The sequence below is a fragment of the Pelophylax lessonae genome (genome assembly GCF_965119305.1).
Source record: "Pelophylax lessonae genome assembly, chromosome: 5".
NCBI lineage: Eukaryota > Metazoa > Chordata > Amphibia > Anura > Ranidae > Pelophylax > Pelophylax lessonae.
Genome location: NC_138772.1, coordinates 131,880,072 through 131,902,318, shown reverse-complemented (window position 1 = coordinate 131,902,318; position 22,247 = coordinate 131,880,072). Strand labels below are relative to the sequence as shown.

At 40.9% G+C, this 22,247-nt stretch overlaps 1 protein-coding gene across 1 annotated transcript in view; it reads right to left on the bottom strand.

Moving 5' to 3' along the window:
* The window catches only part of NPY (neuropeptide Y), a 41,504-nt gene extending 35,315 nt beyond the window's left edge, over nucleotides 1-6,189 (bottom strand). The window contains exons 1-2 of the mRNA XM_082258818.1: nucleotides 6,032-6,189; nucleotides 3,157-3,344 (exon numbers count right to left, since the gene is read on the bottom strand). Coding sequence (XP_082114944.1) covers nucleotides 3,157-3,344 — 188 coding nt within the window. The 5' untranslated portion in view covers nucleotides 6,032-6,189. The remainder of the gene's footprint in view (nucleotides 1-3,156; nucleotides 3,345-6,031) is intronic.
* Nucleotides 6,190-22,247: the final 16,058 nt, after the last annotated feature.

Genomic DNA, 22,247 nt, shown 5'->3' with positions numbered 1-22,247 from the left:
GCTTGGGAAGTGATGGGGCTGATTTACTAATTGAGCTAGGCTGTTCACACAAAAAAGAGTAAAAACCCATTTTATTTATACAATCATGGAAAAAATCAAACTCTTGCCATTTAATTAATCTGCACATGACTGAATAATTGAAGTGAATCTCTTGAAGTGTAAACATTCTCAACTCCTTTAGTAAATCAGCCTGTCTTCACTGATCTGGAGACCTCAAACCACAACACTTAATTCACTTCAAAGCCTTTAAAGATTCATGTCACATCCTTCTCTTTGACAAGTCATTTTCTGACTAATGTATCAAATTAAGACACAGGCTCCTTAATAATATATGACATTTGTGTGTGCCATTTTCTTACTGGCTGATATCACACGGATTGTTCATGGTTATGGTTGTGGATGATTAATCATTGCATTCATACTGATGCTCTGTTTGCAGCAACACAGTTGTGTAACTATTTTCTCTAAAAGGCATTCTGAATATATCCCATTATTTCTGGTTTCCACAAAATATTTGCAAAGCATTTTGGCAATGCATGTTATAAACATACCAAAAGACTATAGGCTTAATTTGCAAAGCTATCACATTAGGATAAGGTTTCTTATTTTTAAAAGTGGCAGTTATTTCAGCTGGTACCAATGAGATTTCAAAATTGCAGTCACATGGTTAAAAAAAAGACTATTTTAATTGTGTTAAAACTTTGTGAATTGAGTCTTGTGTGTTCAGAGAATATTTGGTACTTAGTGAAGCTGCATTCACTTCAGTGAGGTGGGCATTTAAAATGATCACAGGTTCACCTGGCTAACTGAAAAATGTTTTCCTTTAGTAAGTCACCCCATTTGTGCCATCAGAACATTTACCTGCACATGTCTGACAAAAACATCATTTCAAAAGTTACAAGGGGAACTCAGTTTGTTTTCAGTACGTGCATTTATTTAATTCCAATAGGAAATTAAAAAATATGTCTACCAATCAAAAGTAAGCAATGCTTACATTAGACTATAGTCAACAGAAATCTGCTGGTTGCTATGGATTTTTTTCACTGGTACACATTTGTCATTTGCATTCATGCTGCAGGACCAAGTAAATTGCCAAAATGCCCATCAATGCTGTACTTCGAAGCTTGGCATCCCTGTAGTGGTTATGTTTAAACAAATTTTAAATTTGTAACATATTTGTAACAATACTCAACTAAAATATTTTGTCAAGAGGAGAACGGACCAAACTTTATTATGGTCAACTGTGTTATTTAGCTTACAACAAGAGTGCCAAGAGTCACCTCCATGTATGGTTGCTCTTGGTCAGCACTAACTTCACTTATGGGTTTTGTATGTTCACCTGTTATAATATACTAAGGTGCTTTCAGTTTGTAACTACCTTTCTGAATAATCCTCAGATGTCTCTCAGATGTCTTTTGAGTTTGTGTCTATAAGTTCAATTGGGTGTTAAATTCCCTGGGGACCTATTAGTGTCTATTAGGGTTGCTCTGTCATCCTATTTCGCATTGTGATGGCTCTCTTGCATTTTAGAAAAAAAGGCTTGGTTTAAAGTTGGATATGATTTTTTCTTACACATTCAGTGCTCTCGGGCAGTTCTGACTTTCTACTGCATGCCATTTGCTTCTGACTATTTTTTAATCAACTCCTCTAACTGCGTTCTTTGGGCACTGTGTCACAATGCATAAATCTCGGTTGCCTTGCCTCAACACTTCACACTAATCAGTTTAGAATTCCCAAAAAAAAAAAAAAATCACAGTAAGAGTTGGTTCACTCACATGAATAAACTGAGATTCTAATCATAAAATCAAAAAACTTGCTATTGCCAACAGGCATTCAATCCAGTAAATTAATCAACCAAAGCACATCTATTTGAGATATGTATAACCTTAAAAAGATGTTATTAAATGGAAAGAAAGGAAAATTTGCACAAGATTTACACAATTATGGGTTGTCAGTTCATGGAATAATTGACTGCTTTTAATTTGCACGACCCATTACATTTTTTTTTTTAGCATGGTTGGTTTCCTTTTTTTGGAATTAATTAAAAAGGGTGTTACAAAAACACGATACTGCACAAAGTGCAGTAACCCATGGCAACCAATCATAGTTCACCTCTCCTCTGTACTTATAACAATACATAGCAGTTATATAGCAATTAGAACATTAAAATCAGTTACTGAATGCCTGCATTCTTTTCTAACCTTTTTAGATAAGTCTGCCTATATTTGTTGCTTCATTACTTAAGAATCTTGGCTTTCTTTAATATTCATATTTGTAGAGGTTTTATATTACAAATAACCAACTATATTTGCTTGAGAATTAAAACTAACCAATTTATGATAAAATATCACCTACTCTTTTGCTTGTCTAAGAAGGATTCCTAAAAGCCATGATTTTATCATTCCACATCTGTGAAATTGTGTCACCAAATTTTCTACAACTTAATTGCTGCAATGAAGATGGGCCTCATGGTGGTTTTAATTATTACGCTTTACAATTAACTAATGAGCCATTCTTACTGAAGATCAGTAGGAGTTTTATTTATTTTTTTTAAAGCTTGACTCCAACATGACCACCATGCTCAGAATATACTAAGTCTTACTGAATTACACAGTGCAAGGAGCTATGATGTGCAATAACCCATAGAAGCAAATCAAAAATCAGCTTTCGTTATTTATTTATTTTTTCCATTAATACTAAGGAAAGCATATTGCTGTGAGTTTTTGCACATTTTGCACTATAAAATGAATTTGATATTGGTAAACCTTATAAGAAAATACTACATATATTGTTGGGTTTCAACAGAATAATTGGGGGTTGAATTACTAAAGCAAATAGGCTGTTTCCTTTGCCAGAGAAGTTGCATTTTGCATCCTCCCCACAGTTTAATGAATGTGGTACAATTTCACTTGCAAAGAATATCAAATTATGTGCAAAAAAAACAGCATTTTTGTTTGTACATAGTTGGATGATAGACATCAGCGGAGCCTTGCCTCATTCACTAAGCTCTGAACAAAATTCCCTTGCAAAGTGCAACTTCCCTTATAAAGTAAACAGCTTATTTGCCTATTATATCCACCCCCTGGACTTAGCCTGAATTGACTTCAAATCACATGGTCTCTCTCTGTTCCAAAATTGAATGAACTTTAATCTCACCTTTGTCTTGTTATGAGGTTTATATAATGCCTCAGTGCTGAGTAGTATTTGGCCATGTCTTCTGCTGGTGCATCTTCTCCCGGATTGTCTGGTTTTGATGGGTACGCCTCCGCAAATGTTCCCAAGCAGATCAGCAAGGATAGACATATAGTCAGCACAGACATCCACAATCGCATGCTTCCCTGCATCTGAATAAAAACAGCAGAAGCAGGATTACAATCTTTAAAATAAAACAATCATTGCAGCACTAAAAATGATTTTTGTTTTTGAAGATATTTATACTGATAAATGTCATTCAGTAAGTATACTACCACTATATTCAACTCAAGAGTTCATGTTATGTACAGAATGTTCTCCTAAGACCGTACAATTATCTTCATATCACAGAGAAGCTACCCTATAGACTCACACCAGGGTAAGGATGCATTGGGGTTCATTTACTAAAACCAAAGAGTGCAAAATCTGGTGCAGCTCTACAAAGAAACCAATCAGCTTCCAGATTTTATAGTCAAAGTTTAATGAACAAGCTGAAGTTTGAAGTTGATTGGCTACCGTGCACAGCTACACCAGATGTTGAGTGCTCCAGTTTTAGTAAATCAACCCCTTATTTTAAATAAAGAGACCATTTCAGTTGAAATAAATACAATTTCAAATTTACAGTCACATGCCTGAAATAAAGATACTTAGCTCATATTAAATCTTTGCAAACTGAGCCTTATGTGTATTTTTATATACGTATGTGTGTATGTGTTTGGAGTGGGGTGGGTGTTTATGATACATTAATGTACAGTAAATGCATGTTTAATTATCTTTAAGCACAGCTTACTTACTGTATTGCCAGATACTAATATTTCTTCTAAATCACTAAATACACTTTCATGGTTATCTTTTGTGTGTGTGTGTGTGTTTGGGGTGGGGCGGGGTGGGTGTTTATGATACATTTAATGTACAGTAAATGCATGTTAAATTATCTTTAAGCACATCTTACTTACGGTATTGCCAGATACTAAGATTTCTTCTAAATCACTAAATACACTTTCACGGTTACCTTTTGTGTGTATGTGTGTGTGTGTCTTTGGAGTAGGGTGGGTGTTTATGATACATTTATTATATAGTAAATGAATGTTTAATTATCTTTAAGCACAGTTTACTTACTTACTGTATTGCCAGATACTAATATTTCTTCTAAATCACTAAATACACTTTCATGGATATCTTTTGTGTGTGTGTGTGTGTGTGTGTGTGTGTTTGGGGTGGGGAGGATGTTGAAGATACATTTATTGTACAGTAAATGCATGTTTAATTATCTTTAAGCACAGCTTACTTACTGTATTGCCAGATACTAAGATTTCTTCTAAATCACTAAATACACTTTCACGGTTATCGTGTGTGTGTGTGTTTGTGTGTGTGTGTGTCTTTGGAGTGGGGTGGGTGTTTATGATACATTTATTGTACAGTAAATGCATGTTTAATTATCTTTAAGCACAGTTTACTTACTTACTGTATTGCCAGATACTAATATTTCTTCTAAATCACTAAATACACTTTCATGGATATCTTTTGTGTGTGTGTGTGTGTGTGTGTGTGTGTGTGTGTGTGTTTGGGGTGGGGTGGGTGTTGAAGATACATTTATTGTACAGTAAATGCATGTTTAATTATCTTTAAGCACAGCTTACTTACTTACTGTATTGCGAGATAGTAAGATTTCTTCTAAATCACTTTCACTGTTATCTTTTGTGTGTGTGTGTGTGTGTGTGTGTGTGTGTGTTTGGGGTGGGGTGGATGTTGAAGATACATTTATTGTACAGTAAATGCATGTTTAATTATCTTTAAGCACAGCTTACTTACTGTATTGCCAGATACTAAGATTTCTTCTAAATCACTAAATACACTTTCACGGTTATCGTGTGTGTGTGTGTGTTTGTGTGTGTGTGTGTGTGTGTGTGTGTGTCTTTGGAGTGGGGTGGGTGTTTATGATACATTTATTGTACAGTAAATGCATGTTTAATTATCTTTAAGCACAGCACAGCCTACTTACTGTATTGCCAGATACTAATATTTCTTCTAAGTCACTAAATACACTTTTGATGGTTATCTTTTGTGCGTGTGTGCGTGTGTGTGTGCGTGTGTGTGTGTGTGTGTGTGTGTGTGTGTGTCTTTGGAGTGGGGTGGGTGTTTAGGATACATTTATTGTACAGTAAATGCATGTTTAATTATCTTTAAGCACGCTTATTTACTGTATTGCCAGATACTAAGATTTCTTATAAATCACTTAATACACTTTCACGGTTATCTTTTGTGTGTGTTCGTGTGTGTGTGTTTGGGGTGGGTGCTTAGGATACATTTAATGTACAGTAAATGCATGTTTAATTATCTTTAAGCACAGCTTACTGTATTGCCAGATACTAATATGTCTTCTAAATCACTTTCATAGTTATCTTTGGCACTTCTAGCTAGTGGGAATATTGTCCTGCCAAGTTTGACAATGCTTTAAGCTAACAATATAAGCTTTCCATAAACACACCTACACAAACTTCACCTAAAAACAATTAAAAAACGATTGCATAGGAAACTGTGCAATTGATTGTGTCTTTGGCTGCTGATATAACATACAATACAATAGTAATACTTTGTTGCATTTCAGCTATCTGGGTAAATATGCAGCAAGTTGGAGCATGCTTAGTGTATAGGGTTAAAGACTTCCGATTCACAAACTGCAAGGCTAAGTGTAATTCTCAGACGAAAGTTAGTAGAATAGGAATGAAATGGAAGTCATGTGCTGGTGAGAGAGTGTGGAATACAATTCAGCACCAAGGACAGCTCCGCGGCGCTTTCCATTGCAATGCAGCTGAAAATCACTGAGCAGTGTACTTACATCGTCTGTAAATATCTTCTCTTCTCTTCCTAGTCTCCTTGTTTGCTTTCTCTGCCAACCTTCTTGTGTCTCAGTTAATTGGAAGTGGCGTTATTCTGCTTCACTTCGTATCCTCTGCACGCCGGCTTGTGCGGCTCTCTGCCATGCTGCGCCTTTTCTAGTCTCTCCCGTGTGGGCGGGGCTACAGCGCTGCTGTAATCGTGACTGCAAACCAGCGGTCTCCTCCCTCCTATGAGTAGCATCCGCGTCACCGACAAGTACGACCTGGCACACGCTGATGGAGTGGAAAAAAAAAGAAAGGGCACGTAACAGTTTTTTTTTTTATTTTTTTAGATTTTAATATGAGATAGGACTGTCTACTGGAACTATATTAAATAGACCCAATAATGCCATAAGGGACCTCAGCAGAGGGCACACCTCATTGGTTAAAACTGCTTTAACTTTTTGTAACATTATTTTTATGGACAGTTAAAAGATTTTCAAGCCCCCCTCCCTCCTGTTTTTGGTCATTAGCATATCATGCAGCTACAGAGGGCGAAAACCTATTATAGCTGCAAATCTCACACCAACTTACACATAGTGTATGACGACTCTCTGACTCATCAGACTGTAAGTGGAAGATTTTGACTTGGAAAATGATTAATTTTGAACTCTGTGGTGGAACAGGGGTAAGAATTTCTGAACCATTTATAGATTGCATCTAAAAGGCATTTGTTGTGCAGAGGTGTCTATGAGCCAAGCAGCCAGTTGGGATAAATGCTATATTCCACAAATAAATCTGCTTTGTAGTTTAAGTCTAAATGTAAATGTAGCAGTCAACAAACATTTCTTTGTGTCCGTTATCTTAAGCGGATGTATTTGATTTTTTTTTTACCCGGTGTCGGCAGGTGCGGGCTACAGTGTAGATATTCACGTATTTGAAATTCTAGATAATATGTAAAAATAGTTTGTGGCAAAAATTACCATTTTCAAAATAATTATTTTCAAAACATATTTTTCATAGGAATCTGTAACCTGTGTGTGGACCTCACAACAAATTTAACTCTACTAATAAATAACATGTATGGATACATATGTATATGCATTAGGAGCCAATAAATACAATACTGGACAAAATTATAAACGCAAAACTTGTTTTGGCCTCCATTTTTCATGAGCTGAACTCAAAGATCTAAGAAAACCAGCATTCAACTGTGAAGAGAACAACCCTCCAAGGTTCCAGACACCATCAAATGTGAGAATTTGCCCACTAAAGTCGATTACGATGACGAACTGCAGTCAGGTCGAGACCCTGATGAGGATGATGAGCATGCAGGTGAGCTTACCTGAGACGGTTTCTGACAGTTTGTGCAGAAATTCTTTGATTATGCAAACTGATTGTTGCAGCAGCTGTCCGGGTGGCTGGTCTCAGATGATCTTGGAGGTGAAGATGCTGGATGTGGAGGTCCTGGGCTGGTGTGGTTACACGTGGTCTGCAATTGTGAGGCCAGTTGGATGTACTGCCAAATTCTCTGAGACGGCTTATGGTAGAGAAATGAACATTCAATTCACGGGCAACAGCTCTGGTGGACAGCTCTGGTGCAGTCAGCCTGCCAATTGCACGCTCCCTCAAAACTTGGGACATGTGTAGCATTTTGCTGTATGATAAAACTACACATTTTAGAGTGACCTTTTATTGTAGCCAGCCTAAGGCACACCTGTGCAATAATCATGCTGTCTAATTAGCATCTTGATGTGCCACACCTGTGAGGTGGATGGATAATCTCGGCAAAGAAGAAGTGCTCATTAACACAGATTTAGACAGATTTGTGAAAAATATTTGAGAGAAATCGGCCTTTTGTGTACATAGAAAAAGTCTTAGATCTTTGAGTTCAGCTCATGAAAATTGGGGGCAAAAAAACTGTTGCATTTATAATTTTGATCAGTGCAGAGCAGTGCAGAGAATCTGCTCGAGTTTGACCCATGGGTATGTTCGGCACGCACATCCAAAAATCCACAAAGTACCCTACTGAAGTCAAAAGGGGGCAAATCCTGAAAATCGGTTCTCTCCATTTTCTAGGTTAAGGGATTATCGAACAAAGGGCAAGGGGACCTGGGCACTGGGGGGACATGTACCATGGATTGTATGCAGGGCAGCCATCAGAAATGTTGGGACCCCTTACACAGCTTTAGGCCTGGGCCCCCGTTGCTTGACCATCAATCTTCCCCATGGCCCGCCCACTGGCCGTCCCACCAAATCTGCCCACTGGCCATCTTACCAAGTCCTTCAGTGCACCCACTTTTATTTTATATTATATTAATATATTATATATTTTAAGTAATAGGCACTGATCAGCCTGGGGTGTCCTCTCCCTTTGGTCTCAAGCTCATGCTCACAGTGGATGGAGACTGGAGGTGCTGCAGATCTGGAAGGAAGGCAGGAGCTGGCCAACTTAACAAACGGTTACTTATCCGCTTGTTGATTTTAAAAGGCTCCCACACTCTCTGCAGATAGTCCTGCAGCACCTCCCACTTCCTGTGAGCATGGCAGTGGTGGCTGGCGGGAGACCTAGCAAAAAGGACACAGCTGCTAAGTGGTGGACCGTAGCCCTGACAGGACTTTCATTTGGCATGGACTGTGGCGCCATTTAGTGATCCCTGCGAGGTACCAAGAGCCTCTCATGGGGCCCCCCACTGACATCGGGCACTTCGGCCCAAATGTCAGTCCGCCCCAATCCCTGTCCACAATGTATCCCCATCCTCACCCACAATTATCCATCCCTCTCCAGGATTCTGGTCGGGGATGGGGATACATTGTGGAAAGGGATGGATAATTCTGGGTGGGGATGGGGATACATTGTGGAGCAGTGGTGGTTGGTGCTCCATGGGCTGGGGAGGGGCGGCAGACGGACCGCACCATACACCCCCCCCCGACCACACCAGCCAGCACGCCCCGGACCACAGCATAACAGTACAGGACCCCCCCAGCATGTACTTACAGGACACCCCCCAGCATGACAGTACAGGACCCCCCAGCATGACCGTAAAGGACCCCGCCCCCAACATGACAGTACAGGACCCCCCCCAACATGACAGTACAGGACCCCCCCCAGCATGACAGTACAGGACCCCCTCAGCATGACAGTACAGGACCCCTGGCTCACTCACCCATCTGCAGCAGCAGGCGACAGCGGCTTCTATCCCATCATCTGCGTCTCCTCCCTCCTCCATGCTCAATGGCATGGCTTCTCCTTTCGGCCAATTGGGAAACGGGTCTCAGAACGCGCTTCCTGATTGGCCAGGAGGAGGATACATGTGACAATAGCAAATTTTCATTCGCTATTGTCACACAACTGGGTGGGCTCAGGGTGCACTGTTCTGCGCCCTGAGCCCACCTTTTTTTTTTTTAGCCTATTAGAGCCTCTGGCTCTAATAACATGGCTAAAAAAAAAAAAAAAGCCCCATTGAAGTCCATGCATCCGGCGCCACGCAAATAGATTAGGGGGCCGGACACATGGATGGGGGGGCGGCGCCCCTGCACCTCCCAATGCACCAGCCGCCACTGTTGTGGAGAGGGATGGAGGAATCTGGCCTGGGTGGGGATGGGGATGATGGAGTTGCATTGTGAAAATGGATGAGGATGATTCTGGGTGGGGATGAGAGTTACTAAGTGAAGAGTCTCTCCACAGTGTAATTCCTTTCCCCACTCAGAATCATTCCCAGCCATTTCTACAATGCATTGCAACTCCATCATGTCTGGAGTCTGTGTCCCATCAGTAGTCCAAACAAAAGCACAGGTGGACCAGCAGCACCACCAGCACATCGCACATACAAAATTTTGTGACTTACCCTCCACGCTGATCTTCATTCTGCTCCATGTAACTGCGAGGGCTGGGGACACTTCCTCCATTAGGCAAATAACCACAACCCCATGCTGAGTGCTGGCCAATCAGCTACTGCCCAAGCTTTTTTTTTTCAGAACCAGGCTCCGCCTTAGGCATAGAGGTAATAGAAGCTTGCCACTTGCCAGGATCTACCCGCGGCCACTGGGAGGAGAAGAAAGCCTGTATGTAGGTATTTCTTCTCCTTCTCTCCTCCTCAGTCAGATTACGGTGGGGGTGGGGCCAGGGCGGGGGGCATGCGGTGACAATCTTGCTGATGACTAGAATGCCCCCACCCCCACTAAACACACGGCACAAACAGTATCCCATATCCACCCCTCTCCCCCGGCGTATGAGGGGGGGGAGGGTGCGGGTGGCGGTGGTGGTGAAGTTCGGAAGCTAATATTTTCAAAGTGTGTGAGGGAAGCAGTCCCCGGGCCCCTCAAGATGCTCGGGCCCCTTACACCAGTACTGCCTGTACCCCCCTGATGGCGGCCCTGATTGTATGATCTTACACACACTTACACACACAGGTGAAACAAAAACCCAAGAAAATTCCCAGCTAAACTGACCAACCAGCCTGCTTCCAACCAAATTAACCTGTCTAACAGTTTGCGTTAAAAATGGGGGTTTAGTTAGCATACATTTGCAAATACACGCATAGGCTGCAGGGGCCCCTTATTATTATCTGCAGTCCTATACATTATTGAGAGATTCCATAGTAGAAGCACATGCATTACAAAGGATAGGCAGAGGGCAGGTGAGCCTGAAAGGAGCCCACCCCTCCTTAAAGGCACAGGGGGGGCACTGGACACCCAGCACATAGCACAATGGCAGCATAGGTGTCCAGTGCGTTATCAAATCAGTATTCCAACAGTACAAACAAATGACCATCTATAACTGGCCTTCGCAGCAAGGAGCACATGGAAGGGCAACTCATGTAAAACAAAACCAAAGAAAATTCCCAGCTCAACTCACCAGCCAGTCTGCAACCATCCAAATTATCCTGTCTAACAGTTTGCATTAAAAACAGGGGTTTAGTTAGCACACATTTGCAAATATAAGGGTAAACTGTGGAAGCTGCGACAAGGCACTCCATTATTATCCACAGTCCTAACTCTATACATTTATGAGAGCCTCTATGGTAGAAACACATGCATTATAATAGATAGGCAGAGGACAGGTGAGCCTGGAAGGAGCCCACTCTTCCTTAAAGGCACAGGTGTGCACTGTTATAATGGGGGAGCAGTGGCCATTTGTTTGTACACTCACACACATGTCTGCTGAGTGGAGGAGATATTTGAAAAGCATCTTAAAGGGACAGTACAGATATAATAATAAAAAGAAGGAGATCGATCAAATAACTTGATCACATTTTGGAAACCATCAGCGGAGTATTTGATAATGAACAAATAGTCAATGAACAAAGGCTTGCTTGACCATAAACAGTGTGTAAGGTCAGAAAATCCAGGTGAGGGCACATCTGGTGGTGGCAGCACAGGGTGAACATAAAATAAGATTGTTGGAACATTAAAACACCTTATTATGTGTGAAGTATTACAAGAGTGTGTGGATTTTTTAATTGAAGATGAAGCACTATGTAGAGTTTTTGTTTTCTTGCATGGTGTCTGAGCTGAGGAGAAAACTAGAGTGTCTTAAAGGGGACATTATTGTGATCAATCGTATATAGAAAATGTCAGTTTGGAGTGTCATCATCGGAAAATGGAGTACTTATTTTAAATGACAAAGATGATATGTAAGGTCATGGAGTCCAGGTGAGGGCACATCTGTTACACATTTGGGGAAGATAGGAATGCATGATTTATGGTGGAAGCAAATACACAATATCATTTTTTTGGAAAGACATTTATTATTTATGAACATTCTTTAGCACTTTTGGCAATTGTATTATTTCGGTTTTTTAATTTAGTTTGGTTTATTTTGCATTGAATACATAAGCGCTACACCAATATTGTTCATATTACAATTGTCATGTTATACGGGTCCAGCTTGGACCCATGTAACTGCAGTATGTATATACTATACCTGGCCAATGCCACTGAAAGCTCAAAACCACTGAAGTAGACACCGTTACTTCAATAATCCCCACTAGCTTCTGGGTCCTGTGCTGAGGGATGGCCTGATTCCTTTTGGAAAATAGGGAAAACAAACAAATGGATTTTTGTACAAATCAAGGCCAGTCTTTTACTAAATGCCCAGATGACTACACTGACGCTGTCATATTTTGGAAGTATTATGAGAAGATCCAGTTTACTGGAAAAGACAGTTATGCTTGAAAAAGTTAAGGTTAAAAAAGGATTATCATCAATAAGATGAACATGCAATTGTAAAGTGTGAAGACGCAAACAGATGACAGATCATTCCGGAGAAACACTGTCTATGTCATTGCCAGGAGTCGACATTGACTTGATGGCATGTAGTAATTATAATAAGGTGGATAAGGATCAGAGCCTGTCAGGTTTAAACGCTGTCTGTGCCTCCATTGAGTAGATTTTTTTTCTGCTAGATTTTAAATATCTGTGCCCCATGCATGAGATTAACCCTCAGTTCCTGTTCTGCCTGACACCCTCACCTGGACAGGAAGTGCAGGGTAATTTTCCTAATGGGCATGTTGACAGCAATACAATCCTCTTAAAAAAAAAAGGTGTTTTTCTTGTTTCTGTTCCCATTTTGATTAATTAATTTCCTAGGTGTACATAATATAAATGGGTATTAAAACATTTTTTAGGCATCCAGTTGATCCAGGGAATATCCAATTGCCTCTTGAGGGATCAGGAAGGAATTTTTTTCCCCTGCTTTAGCAAATTGGATCATTCTTTGCTGGGGTTTATTTTCGCCTTCCTCTGGATCAACAACGGGTATAGGATTGTGTATATGGGATTGTATGGTTGGGTTTTCAATACTGTTTTTTGTTTTTTTTTTGGTTGAACCCGATGGACTTGTGTCTTTTTTCAACCTGACTAACTATGTAACTATGTAACTATCTTGTTTGTCTGATAGCTGTCAAATGAGCAAGAGTGAGGATATTTCTTATTGTTCTGTACGACACCTATTAATTAGGAGGAGGTGAGGAGAAATCTCACAATTGGTGACACAGATAACAATAAAACATTGCCAGAGGTTCTAACTCACCAAATCTATCATTTACAAAAAGGTTTATTGAATTTTTAATTTACATAGAGAAGGAGTAGAAATACAGCATACAGTATACAATCCAAGTCACAGAAAGCAGGACATTACCATCTATGGTATTTAGCATTCGGCATCATCAAGTTTATATGTACACAGACTGAACAAAATCTGTGCGTCACATAGTATTGGAAAGAGATTGTGATCGTAGCCTAAAAGGCAGGAATTAAAGACAATATAACAGTTAGCAGGAGTATATTATGTTGAGTTTCTGTAGGATGGCTGTAGCTGAGAGCCAGAGAATTCACTCAGATTTAATAAAGAATGAAATAAAAAGTGTGAAAAAGAGGTAGGCATGTGAAAGAAGAGGAGGAAAGAATAAGAGAGAGGTTGGAATGAGGAATATAGGAAGGTAAGGAGAATCTGCCAGGATGGTGTATCCAGAATGGGGAGTGTTTAAGTGTGTTTAAACCCATGAAGTCAAGATTTTCTGTTTAAGGGAAACATTATTTTTGAATGCTTTGAATAAGTATCGTTAGTTATAGCTGTGAGCTCCTCATTGATCATTGTTCCAGTTTGTTCACTGTTTGACTTTCCCACATTTTCGATTGGATTGCCACCAGGACCTAACATCTGTCTGCTTTGTGGCCAGAAAGATGAAAGTGACAGATATTCCCTAATATTTGGATATATGATACTCCTATTTAGTAATGCATACCAAGAATGTTGCAGTCATGGGCAGGTGGGACTGTAGTGTGGTTGTTGGTCATGTCCCCCATGTTTCCCCATTAACTTGTTGGGCACCAAGTACTGGGTCACATGTGAGGCCTGCCACGCATGGGTTCTTCTGGGCTACGTTAGGCACTTTGTACAGGGTCTCTTTACACACACACACACACGGGGTGCCTTTGCTCTGTACTGTATTCAATAATGCCTTGGGGCAAGGCTGAGGCTGCCATGGGGGAATATTCAACATTAAGGCAGACCTCCTCACTCAGAGATGAATGTACATTGGCACTGCAACTGTTCTCCTGTTAACTGTCAGTTCCCTGTGACAATCTACAACTTCACTGTAACTTGCATTTTGGATGGACACACTGAGCCAATTTCCACAACCACCTGTCCAGCGTTTTCCACTACTACTCAGTCTCTTGCAGTGGAGTGAGCCCCGCCATGCACTCTGCGCACACGAACACTCAACTTAACTCTTGAACCTCCTTACCTCTGTACAGAATGGGGAACCTCTGTGGTGCAATCCGCTTTCATTGCCCTGGGAGACAGACTGCTGGAGTAAGGGGCCCTGTCAACATCTCCTTCTCTTCTAGAGGCCATACCACCCATATCAGGTACACGCTACCGACAGGCTGCTTGTTACACTTCTGCTACTCTAGGTAACCACCTGTGTCTTCATAATACTCCAATCTACACTGACATCTTCATACATACTTAAAGTTTCAAACGCTTTACTTAATAAAAGTGCAAAGGTGACATTTTACAGTCCAACAAAGCAAAACAAGATACTTCCCTACTCCTAACTACAGGCTGTTGTGCTTCCCTGGTTTACCTGCGAAAATGTATTTGAATGTCCATAGTCTTTTACAGACTCTTTCACGCAAGCGTAGGTCCTTCAGAGGTATATTCCTGTGCTAGTATCTTCAGGGCAAACCCCAAGGTATAAGCCTCTGTTGTGCACTATGGCAGGCGACTCTCTCTTGCTCCTACTAGTCTCTTTTTCCCTATCCATTCCCTACGGGACTTATGCACAAGGCTGGGCCAAGCTAATTAACTGTCTCCTGTGGAACTTCAGGCAGCTTTCCAGACTCCTTCAGGGGACTCCCCTCTCTCTTGGACCAGACAACTCCCCAATTTATATCACACAGGGCGAGTGGGCCAGACCCATAAAAGAAACCCACCAAAAAGATCAGGAGAGTGGGCAAAGCATTAACCCCAACACTCCCAGCTGGGACAGCACCCACTGACCATTTCAGCCTACACAACACACTAATTGGCAATGGAGTATAGATCAAATGACATTATACATGTAGAGTCACAGTTTCTGAACATAAGGGCTATCTCACCAAATGTAGAGTATGGAGCCTTGGAAGGTACAGCCCTGCATGAGGAGATAATGTAGGAGACCAAATCATTACAAAAGTAAAGGTGTTAAATCAAGCTGGGCTTTGCATGTTTTTGCAGCTGAGCATTGACTGTGAGCTGTTCAATATTGTATAGGCTAAACTTTTTGAATGTATAGCTGGACTCCAGGCAGATATAAAGGATACAAATGAATGAATTCCTAATAAGTAATTTAAAGCATTTTTTGAAGTGTGACCAATGTAAGTAACTAAATTTGGCCGAATATCAGCAGGCTCCTATAAAGTAGAAACCAGAATGGAGTCGGAGGGGGGCAAAACTGGGAGCCAATCAGGTGTGTTTCATGCAAATTGTTGACAAAGAGGAAACCGCAAAGTAAACAGAGACTTAATAGATTGCTACTTCTCTTTCATTGTATAGTCAGAAGATTGGAGGTGGAGAAACAAGACAACAGTATTCCTCGACTGTAAGTGGTATCATATAACTGGCTATACTATGCGATAGTGCTGTGTGCATCTCAGAACTGGATGGACAGAAATGTAAATCATTTGGCATGTTAAACAGCTCCCTCATATGTATTTCATTTGTGCACTTAGCTGTTTCCTTATGGACCATACACACTATAAGATTTTCTGAAGACTTTTTCCTTTAGACTTACCAAAACCATATAATATGAGGTCAAATCTAAACACTTTCAATTTGTATGCAATCTGGCAGGCCCTTGCACTACATAGAAAAGGTAAATCTGAAGGAAATCTAACCACAAAAGTTGGATAGTGTGTATCCAGTTTTAGAGTTCAGCTTAATGCAGATTCAGTCACATCCATCTACTAAGTGTCTCTGGCTGGTCACATACAGTATGATACATTTTGATTGGACAAACAATAGTTTAGTACTTTGGCCCACCTTGCAGGATATAAATTGAGCTAATTGTTTAGGCAAGCCCTCACTTTACTCAGGTGTCAGTAACTATAAAGCCGGGTACACACGGGCCGAATGTTGGCCGGCATCGGCCTATTCAATAGAAACTGTCTTACAATCGGCCCATGTGTATGGTAACCAGTAAGACAGAAGCTGGCCATTCTGCCAGCTTCTACTGAAGGCTCAGGACCGTAAAAGGTCTGTGTTCTGTCGTTTCATCTACCTTTTGCTGTATGATTTATTGTTTTTACTACAAAGAATAAAGGAGATTGCATCGGAGTGCGGCTATCCAGCCTCATTTCTTCTGTGTACTCTTGTTGCAAACAGGGTTGGCACCCAATCTATATTCAGAGACAGCTGAGCAACAAGGGATGTTTGTTTTCCTATAGCAGTACTTCACTCATACCGTAAAAGGTCTGCAGTCCAGCTCCCGATCAGCGCTCTCAGCCAAAGTTTTCTGGCAGAGGGACCGTACCCCTGTCAGAACACAAAAGCTCAGCAGGGGAGATCACTGTACTAACATTGAATTGTTAGTACAGCGGATCCGACCTGAGCAGAACTGCCAGTTTGTTTTTGTTCAATCCGCTGGGTTAAATGAAAAAGAGTAGTGGTGTGCACCAGGCTTAAGTCATAATTTGTATTGTACAATCAAATAGCATATATGGTCAGTTAGTGTGTTTACTCCTGCATCTATTTTGTGTAATGCTAGTTGTTGTTATTCATGTTCTGAATGGCCATGTGTTTTTTTATGGTTTTGACCACTTTACTTTTTCTGTGCCCACAGTAGCTTCACCCAGCATGCCCTGCAGCACTAGAGGTACAGTGTAATGCACAGAATGTTGTATGTTAAAATGCGTTGTTGTAGTAACTGAAATGTCATAGGAAGCATCCTAAATCTAAATACATAGAAATAAAATAAATATAGTACATTAAGTGGTTGCTCTGTCTTCAACAAAGCTGTATGGCTTTCAAACTGATTTTGCTTGTTGCTATATGAAAGAAAATTTCAATTTTTCTAATTTCCTATTTCAAATACCTCAATAAAGTGTTTAAAGCAAATACAGTTTTACAGCTGGTAGAAAAATAACATACTTTAGAAGAGATCACTCCTTCACGTTCAAAGTTGCAGGTTGGGTGTGCTGCTTCGGTATCTAAAAATGCTGTCAGTGCTTTCCCTTGGTAAAAGCTGCTTAAAAATCCAAAGTAGAAAGAAAACCCGTACTGCCACCTTCCTTTTTACACATAAATAGATATGATTTAATAAATTCTAGTAGCATGTATAAATACAACTGTCACACTCAGATTAGACAAAAAGTGCTTTTGCTAATAGGACCCTAGTGAAAGGTTTGGCAAATAAATCACCATGGAGAGGAATTAAATTAAATTCCCTGGGGCAGGATAACTATACCTACCCTGATAGGCTTCAAACATTAAGCTGAGGGAAAATATTATATTAATGGGTCATGTGCCATATTTTCTTACAGAAAGAAGCACTTCTTATTTTTAAACATTTGTATTGGTATAAATGACTCCTTGTGAGCAATTCCAGAGATCTGTACACAAGGACTTCTGTACATATAGTATGTCTTTGAATGTGCATAAATGGATAAAGTAAACCTGTCAAGGACCTGGGAAATGTAAAATGAGTTAGCCTTGAAGAAAAGCACATGAGCAGATATTACCGTTTTTAAAAACTGCAGGTCAAATTAAAAAACAAAGGTCTAAAGATTTGGACAGCTAAATGTATATGCAAGTTAGAGCTGCACAATTCTGGATAAAATGAGAATCACAATTTTTTTGCTTGGAATAAAGATCACGATTTTATCACGACTCTCGGCGTAACATCATCTTTCACATTATACAAAAAAAATTGGCTAACTTTACTGTTTAGTTTTTTTTTTTTTAATTCATTAAAGTATATTTTTTCCCCAAAAAAAAACTGCATTTGAAAGACTTCTGTGTAAATACAGTGTGACATAAAAGATTGCAACGATCACCATTTTTATTCTCTAGGGTGATATATATAATGTTTGGGGGATCTAAGTAATTTTCTAGCAAAAAATACTGATTTTAACTTGTAAGCAACAAGTGTCAGAAGAAGGCTGTGTGCCGGTTCACACTTCTGCTATGCCGGAACGCTGCGAATATGCAGCGTGTTCCCGCATCGCATCCGCACATCTGGCAGTTCACACTGCCATATACGATACGCAGGGGGTGTCAATTAAAAGTTAACGACACCCCCAGTTGCGATCGCATATCGCAGTGCGATCTGCAAGTACGCACAGAATCCGATCACACAAGTGTGAACCACTATGCGATCAGATTCTACTGCGGCTCAAAAAAAGCCTCATGTGCATGTTTGGTGCGGATACAGTGCAAATTCAGCCATACAAAGTGTATGGCTGAACTCGCATCCGCACATCAGCAGTGCGCTCCGAATTACATGCGATCTCCGCAAACGCAGAAGTGTGAACCGGCACTTAGTCTTTAAGAGGTTAAACTGCCCTCACTTACAGATGGAAGTTTATTTATGAAAATGATACATTGTAAAACATTTGTGTTTATAGTTATTTTGCAGCCTTAGCAATGTTGATAAACATTCGCCAGAGGCACATTTATTTATTTTATTTTTTTAACAGCTGTGAATGAGCAGAGAACAGCTTTGTAAAAATCAAGGAAATGCTGTTTTAACCTCCCTGGCGGTATGATTATGTCAGGAATTACATACCAAAAGCGGTACAATTGTTTTCATGGAAATTTGTCGTTATGTATTATAGGGCTACAATTCTTAGTAATTACTGACTTAAACCTGACCAAAACAAGAGTCTAGTAGACATCCCAGATGTGATAAATTTGAAACACAAACACGTGAATTATAATCAAATCAATAATATTATTTTATTATTTATAATATATATAATAAAATTATATTATTGATTAGATTATAATTCATGCATTATATATTATATATAGATATATGTGTGTGTGTATATATATATATATATATATATTCATATATATATATATATATATATATACACACATATATATATATATATATATATATATATATATATATATATATATATAATATATAACGCATGAATTATAATTGAATCAATAATATAATTTTATATATATATATATATATATATATATATATATATATGTAGCGGGCATCCTCCCATTTACAATTGTTCATTAGTAGACTGTATAACATTTTGAAGGAACTCGGCTCCATCTAGTGGCCAAACTGCCACACTGCAGCTTGGTGGTTTTCATCAGAAGTTTCTAGTGGCCAAACTGCCACACTGCAGCTTGGTGATGTTCACCAGATACTACGATACCCACAATTCAGTGGGAACACCAGGGTGCATTGCTTCACCGCACAGCCTTTTGGGGGAAGCTTTATAAAGGAAGGGAGGAGCCAGGCTCTCTCTCTTGTCTCCTGACACAACAGCTAGAAGGAAGCAAGTGCTGTGGGCTGATGCTGCGGACTAGGCCTGAAGCCTGAGCCTGAAGTGACGGAGTGGAAGCATTTCATCTGCAGTAAAGGAGCCTTCCCAGAGAACCCATTGATGCTCTGCAGAGACTGGTGTTGCCCACATCTAACCACAAGCGCGGCTGGTGACAGAAATCGGAGGTGGAGAGCTCGGGAAGAAAGAGGCCGTTTGGTGAGCAGGGCACATGCCCAAATCTGTTTCTCGCTTGGAAGAAAGTAACTTTAGCCGGTGCTAACTACACTTCAGATAGTACGCAGTACACTCAGCGGCCTAGTGCACCTTCCAGGAGACTAAGCATTTAAACACAAGTACATAAGGTGTCAGGGGCCTATATATGCACCACTAAGAAGATTAATACGCCCAATTACGCAGTAACATTGCGGGTGATTGTAACCTTTTTTTTCTCACCCCTTTTGACTATATATCCTTACTTTTGGATTACAAATAGCTTGTGCACCAACGATTGCTAGCGAAGATTCCAAACCAAAAGGAAGGAACTGTGTATGGGATTCAAATAGGTTTTGCCTACCTGATACAAGAGACTAGACGTGTGTAAAGTATAGCCTGAATTGGGTAAAAGAAAGCCTATGAGTTATCTTTTAGTTGCATAAGTATACAAAAATAGCTATCTTAATCATATTGTTTATTATTGTGTCAATAACTTTATCTTTCTTAGTTGACTCTTGTGATGTCTTTTGGAGTCAACTTGTACTTTAACTCTCAGTAAAGCTACTTTGGTTAAGCAAAAGTCTGTGTGTTGCACCTTGTGTCACCCAGAGGGACTGCGGCTGGAGAAAGGTAACAAGTTATTATTACTTATTGGGGTGATATATCCTGAACTGTGTTCTCCTGTAGCCATTTGGTATTATAGTCCCATTTCGTGTCAGTTGTGCCTAGGGAGGGTTCGAGCCAATTTCAGGGGTTGGAAGGCAGGACGTAGACCCAATAATCTAATCAGCAGCTCCTGCGGGGGTGGTGCTACACGTGGGGGCTCGTCCGGGATATCTACGGTCCTGCAACAGTTCCCTCTCAGTGACAAAATCGCTGTTCGCACAGAAATGGACCCTGCCGCTGCAGCCCGGTGGTGCAGAGAAGAAAATGTCCTTATCGGCCATGGTCTGGTGATTGGAATCAAGGGAGAGAACTGGACAGAGGAACAACTACTCTCAGTTCTGAGAACATATTCCAAGGACAGGAAACTTTGGGTGATGGACATGAGGACAGATACCACCAATCAACACACCTACGCATTGTGTGAATGGAAGAAGGGGGTCCCAGATCACTTCAAGGGCACCAGCATAAAAACTATAGATCAAGTAGAGTTATTCCTGATACATCCAGAAGGTGAAGAGGAAGACCCTATACCCACTACTACAGGGGGACTGAGCACAGAAGAAAGTGCCAAAAAGGAGGGATTCAGTGCACCACCTTTGACTACCCTTAGCTCAGAACTATGCGCTGTCCTGGGGGAAATAGTAGCCAAATGTAACAAGGATCCTCCAAACTATCTGATGGCTGGATACAGGAAGCTCAGGACTTTTTCTGGGAAGCAACCTGTACCCTCAGTGGAAGATGGATTCGAGGAGTGGCTAGATAACGCTACTCAGGCCTTGGAGGAGTGGGAGATACCAGAACAGCATAAGAAGCAGCGAATCACAGAGAGTTTGAAGGGGCCTGCATTGGAGGCCGTACGCAACCTCAAGCTAAGCAAGAAGGATTGTACTGCACAAGACTATCTGGATATTCTACAAGATGTGTTTGGCCGGACAGAAAAGGTTACTGAACTTCTTTACCAACTGGAGCACTGTTACCAGAAGGAAGGAGAAAAACTGTCTGAATTCATCGGGCGTCTGGATAGGATCATACATCAGATTCTGTTAAAAAAAGGGTTGGATCCCCGGAAGGTGGATGAGACTCGAGCACAACAGGTGCTGAGGGGAGCTCAACCTCTAGACCCTATTGCTATACTGTTGCGAACTCGCCAGGACGGTGGCATCCTGGAGTACCCTGATCTGATCAGGATGGTCCGGGAAGAAGAGGTCATGTTGGATAACAAAAGGAAGAGCCAAGAACGGGAAACAACCGCCCGACTTAGAGTGATAAGTGCGGAAGAAGGCGACTCACAAGTTGAGCTCTTAAAGACTCAGGTGTCACAGCTAATAGAAATGGTATCCATCCTGAACAGTCAGGCATCTGCTCTATCTAATAGAAACACAGAAGAGAAGCCTGCTAAACACCCTAGTTCCAGTGTTGAACCAGAACAGAAACCTAGGAGGCCGATAACCTGTTTCAATTGTGGAGGGGTAGGGCATGTCAGAGGAGTATGTCCCAGTCCAGAGGAGGCTGCCTTCAAACACCGCAAGCCGGCGGAAAACTTCAGAGGGCTCCGGTGAAGGAGTCAACCGGGCGCCCAACAGTTTTAATGGACTCCAAGAGATCCCTTAAATTTAAGAGCCACAGTCAGGGAGTAAGGCCCTCTTTAAATGCCTCTCATTCCACGACTTGGGCCGATAAGAGGCGGGAAATCAATGCACACCAGGCCCAGGAGGAGATGAGGCCCGGTAGAAACTCAAAAAGGAAAGGAGTACGGGTGCAGGTAGCTGAGCCCGGCAGAAGGGCTACTCCAAAAGAATTTCCTGTCAAGCTAGTGGGGCCTTCCCCTGTAGTCTCAATCCAAGTGGAAGGAAT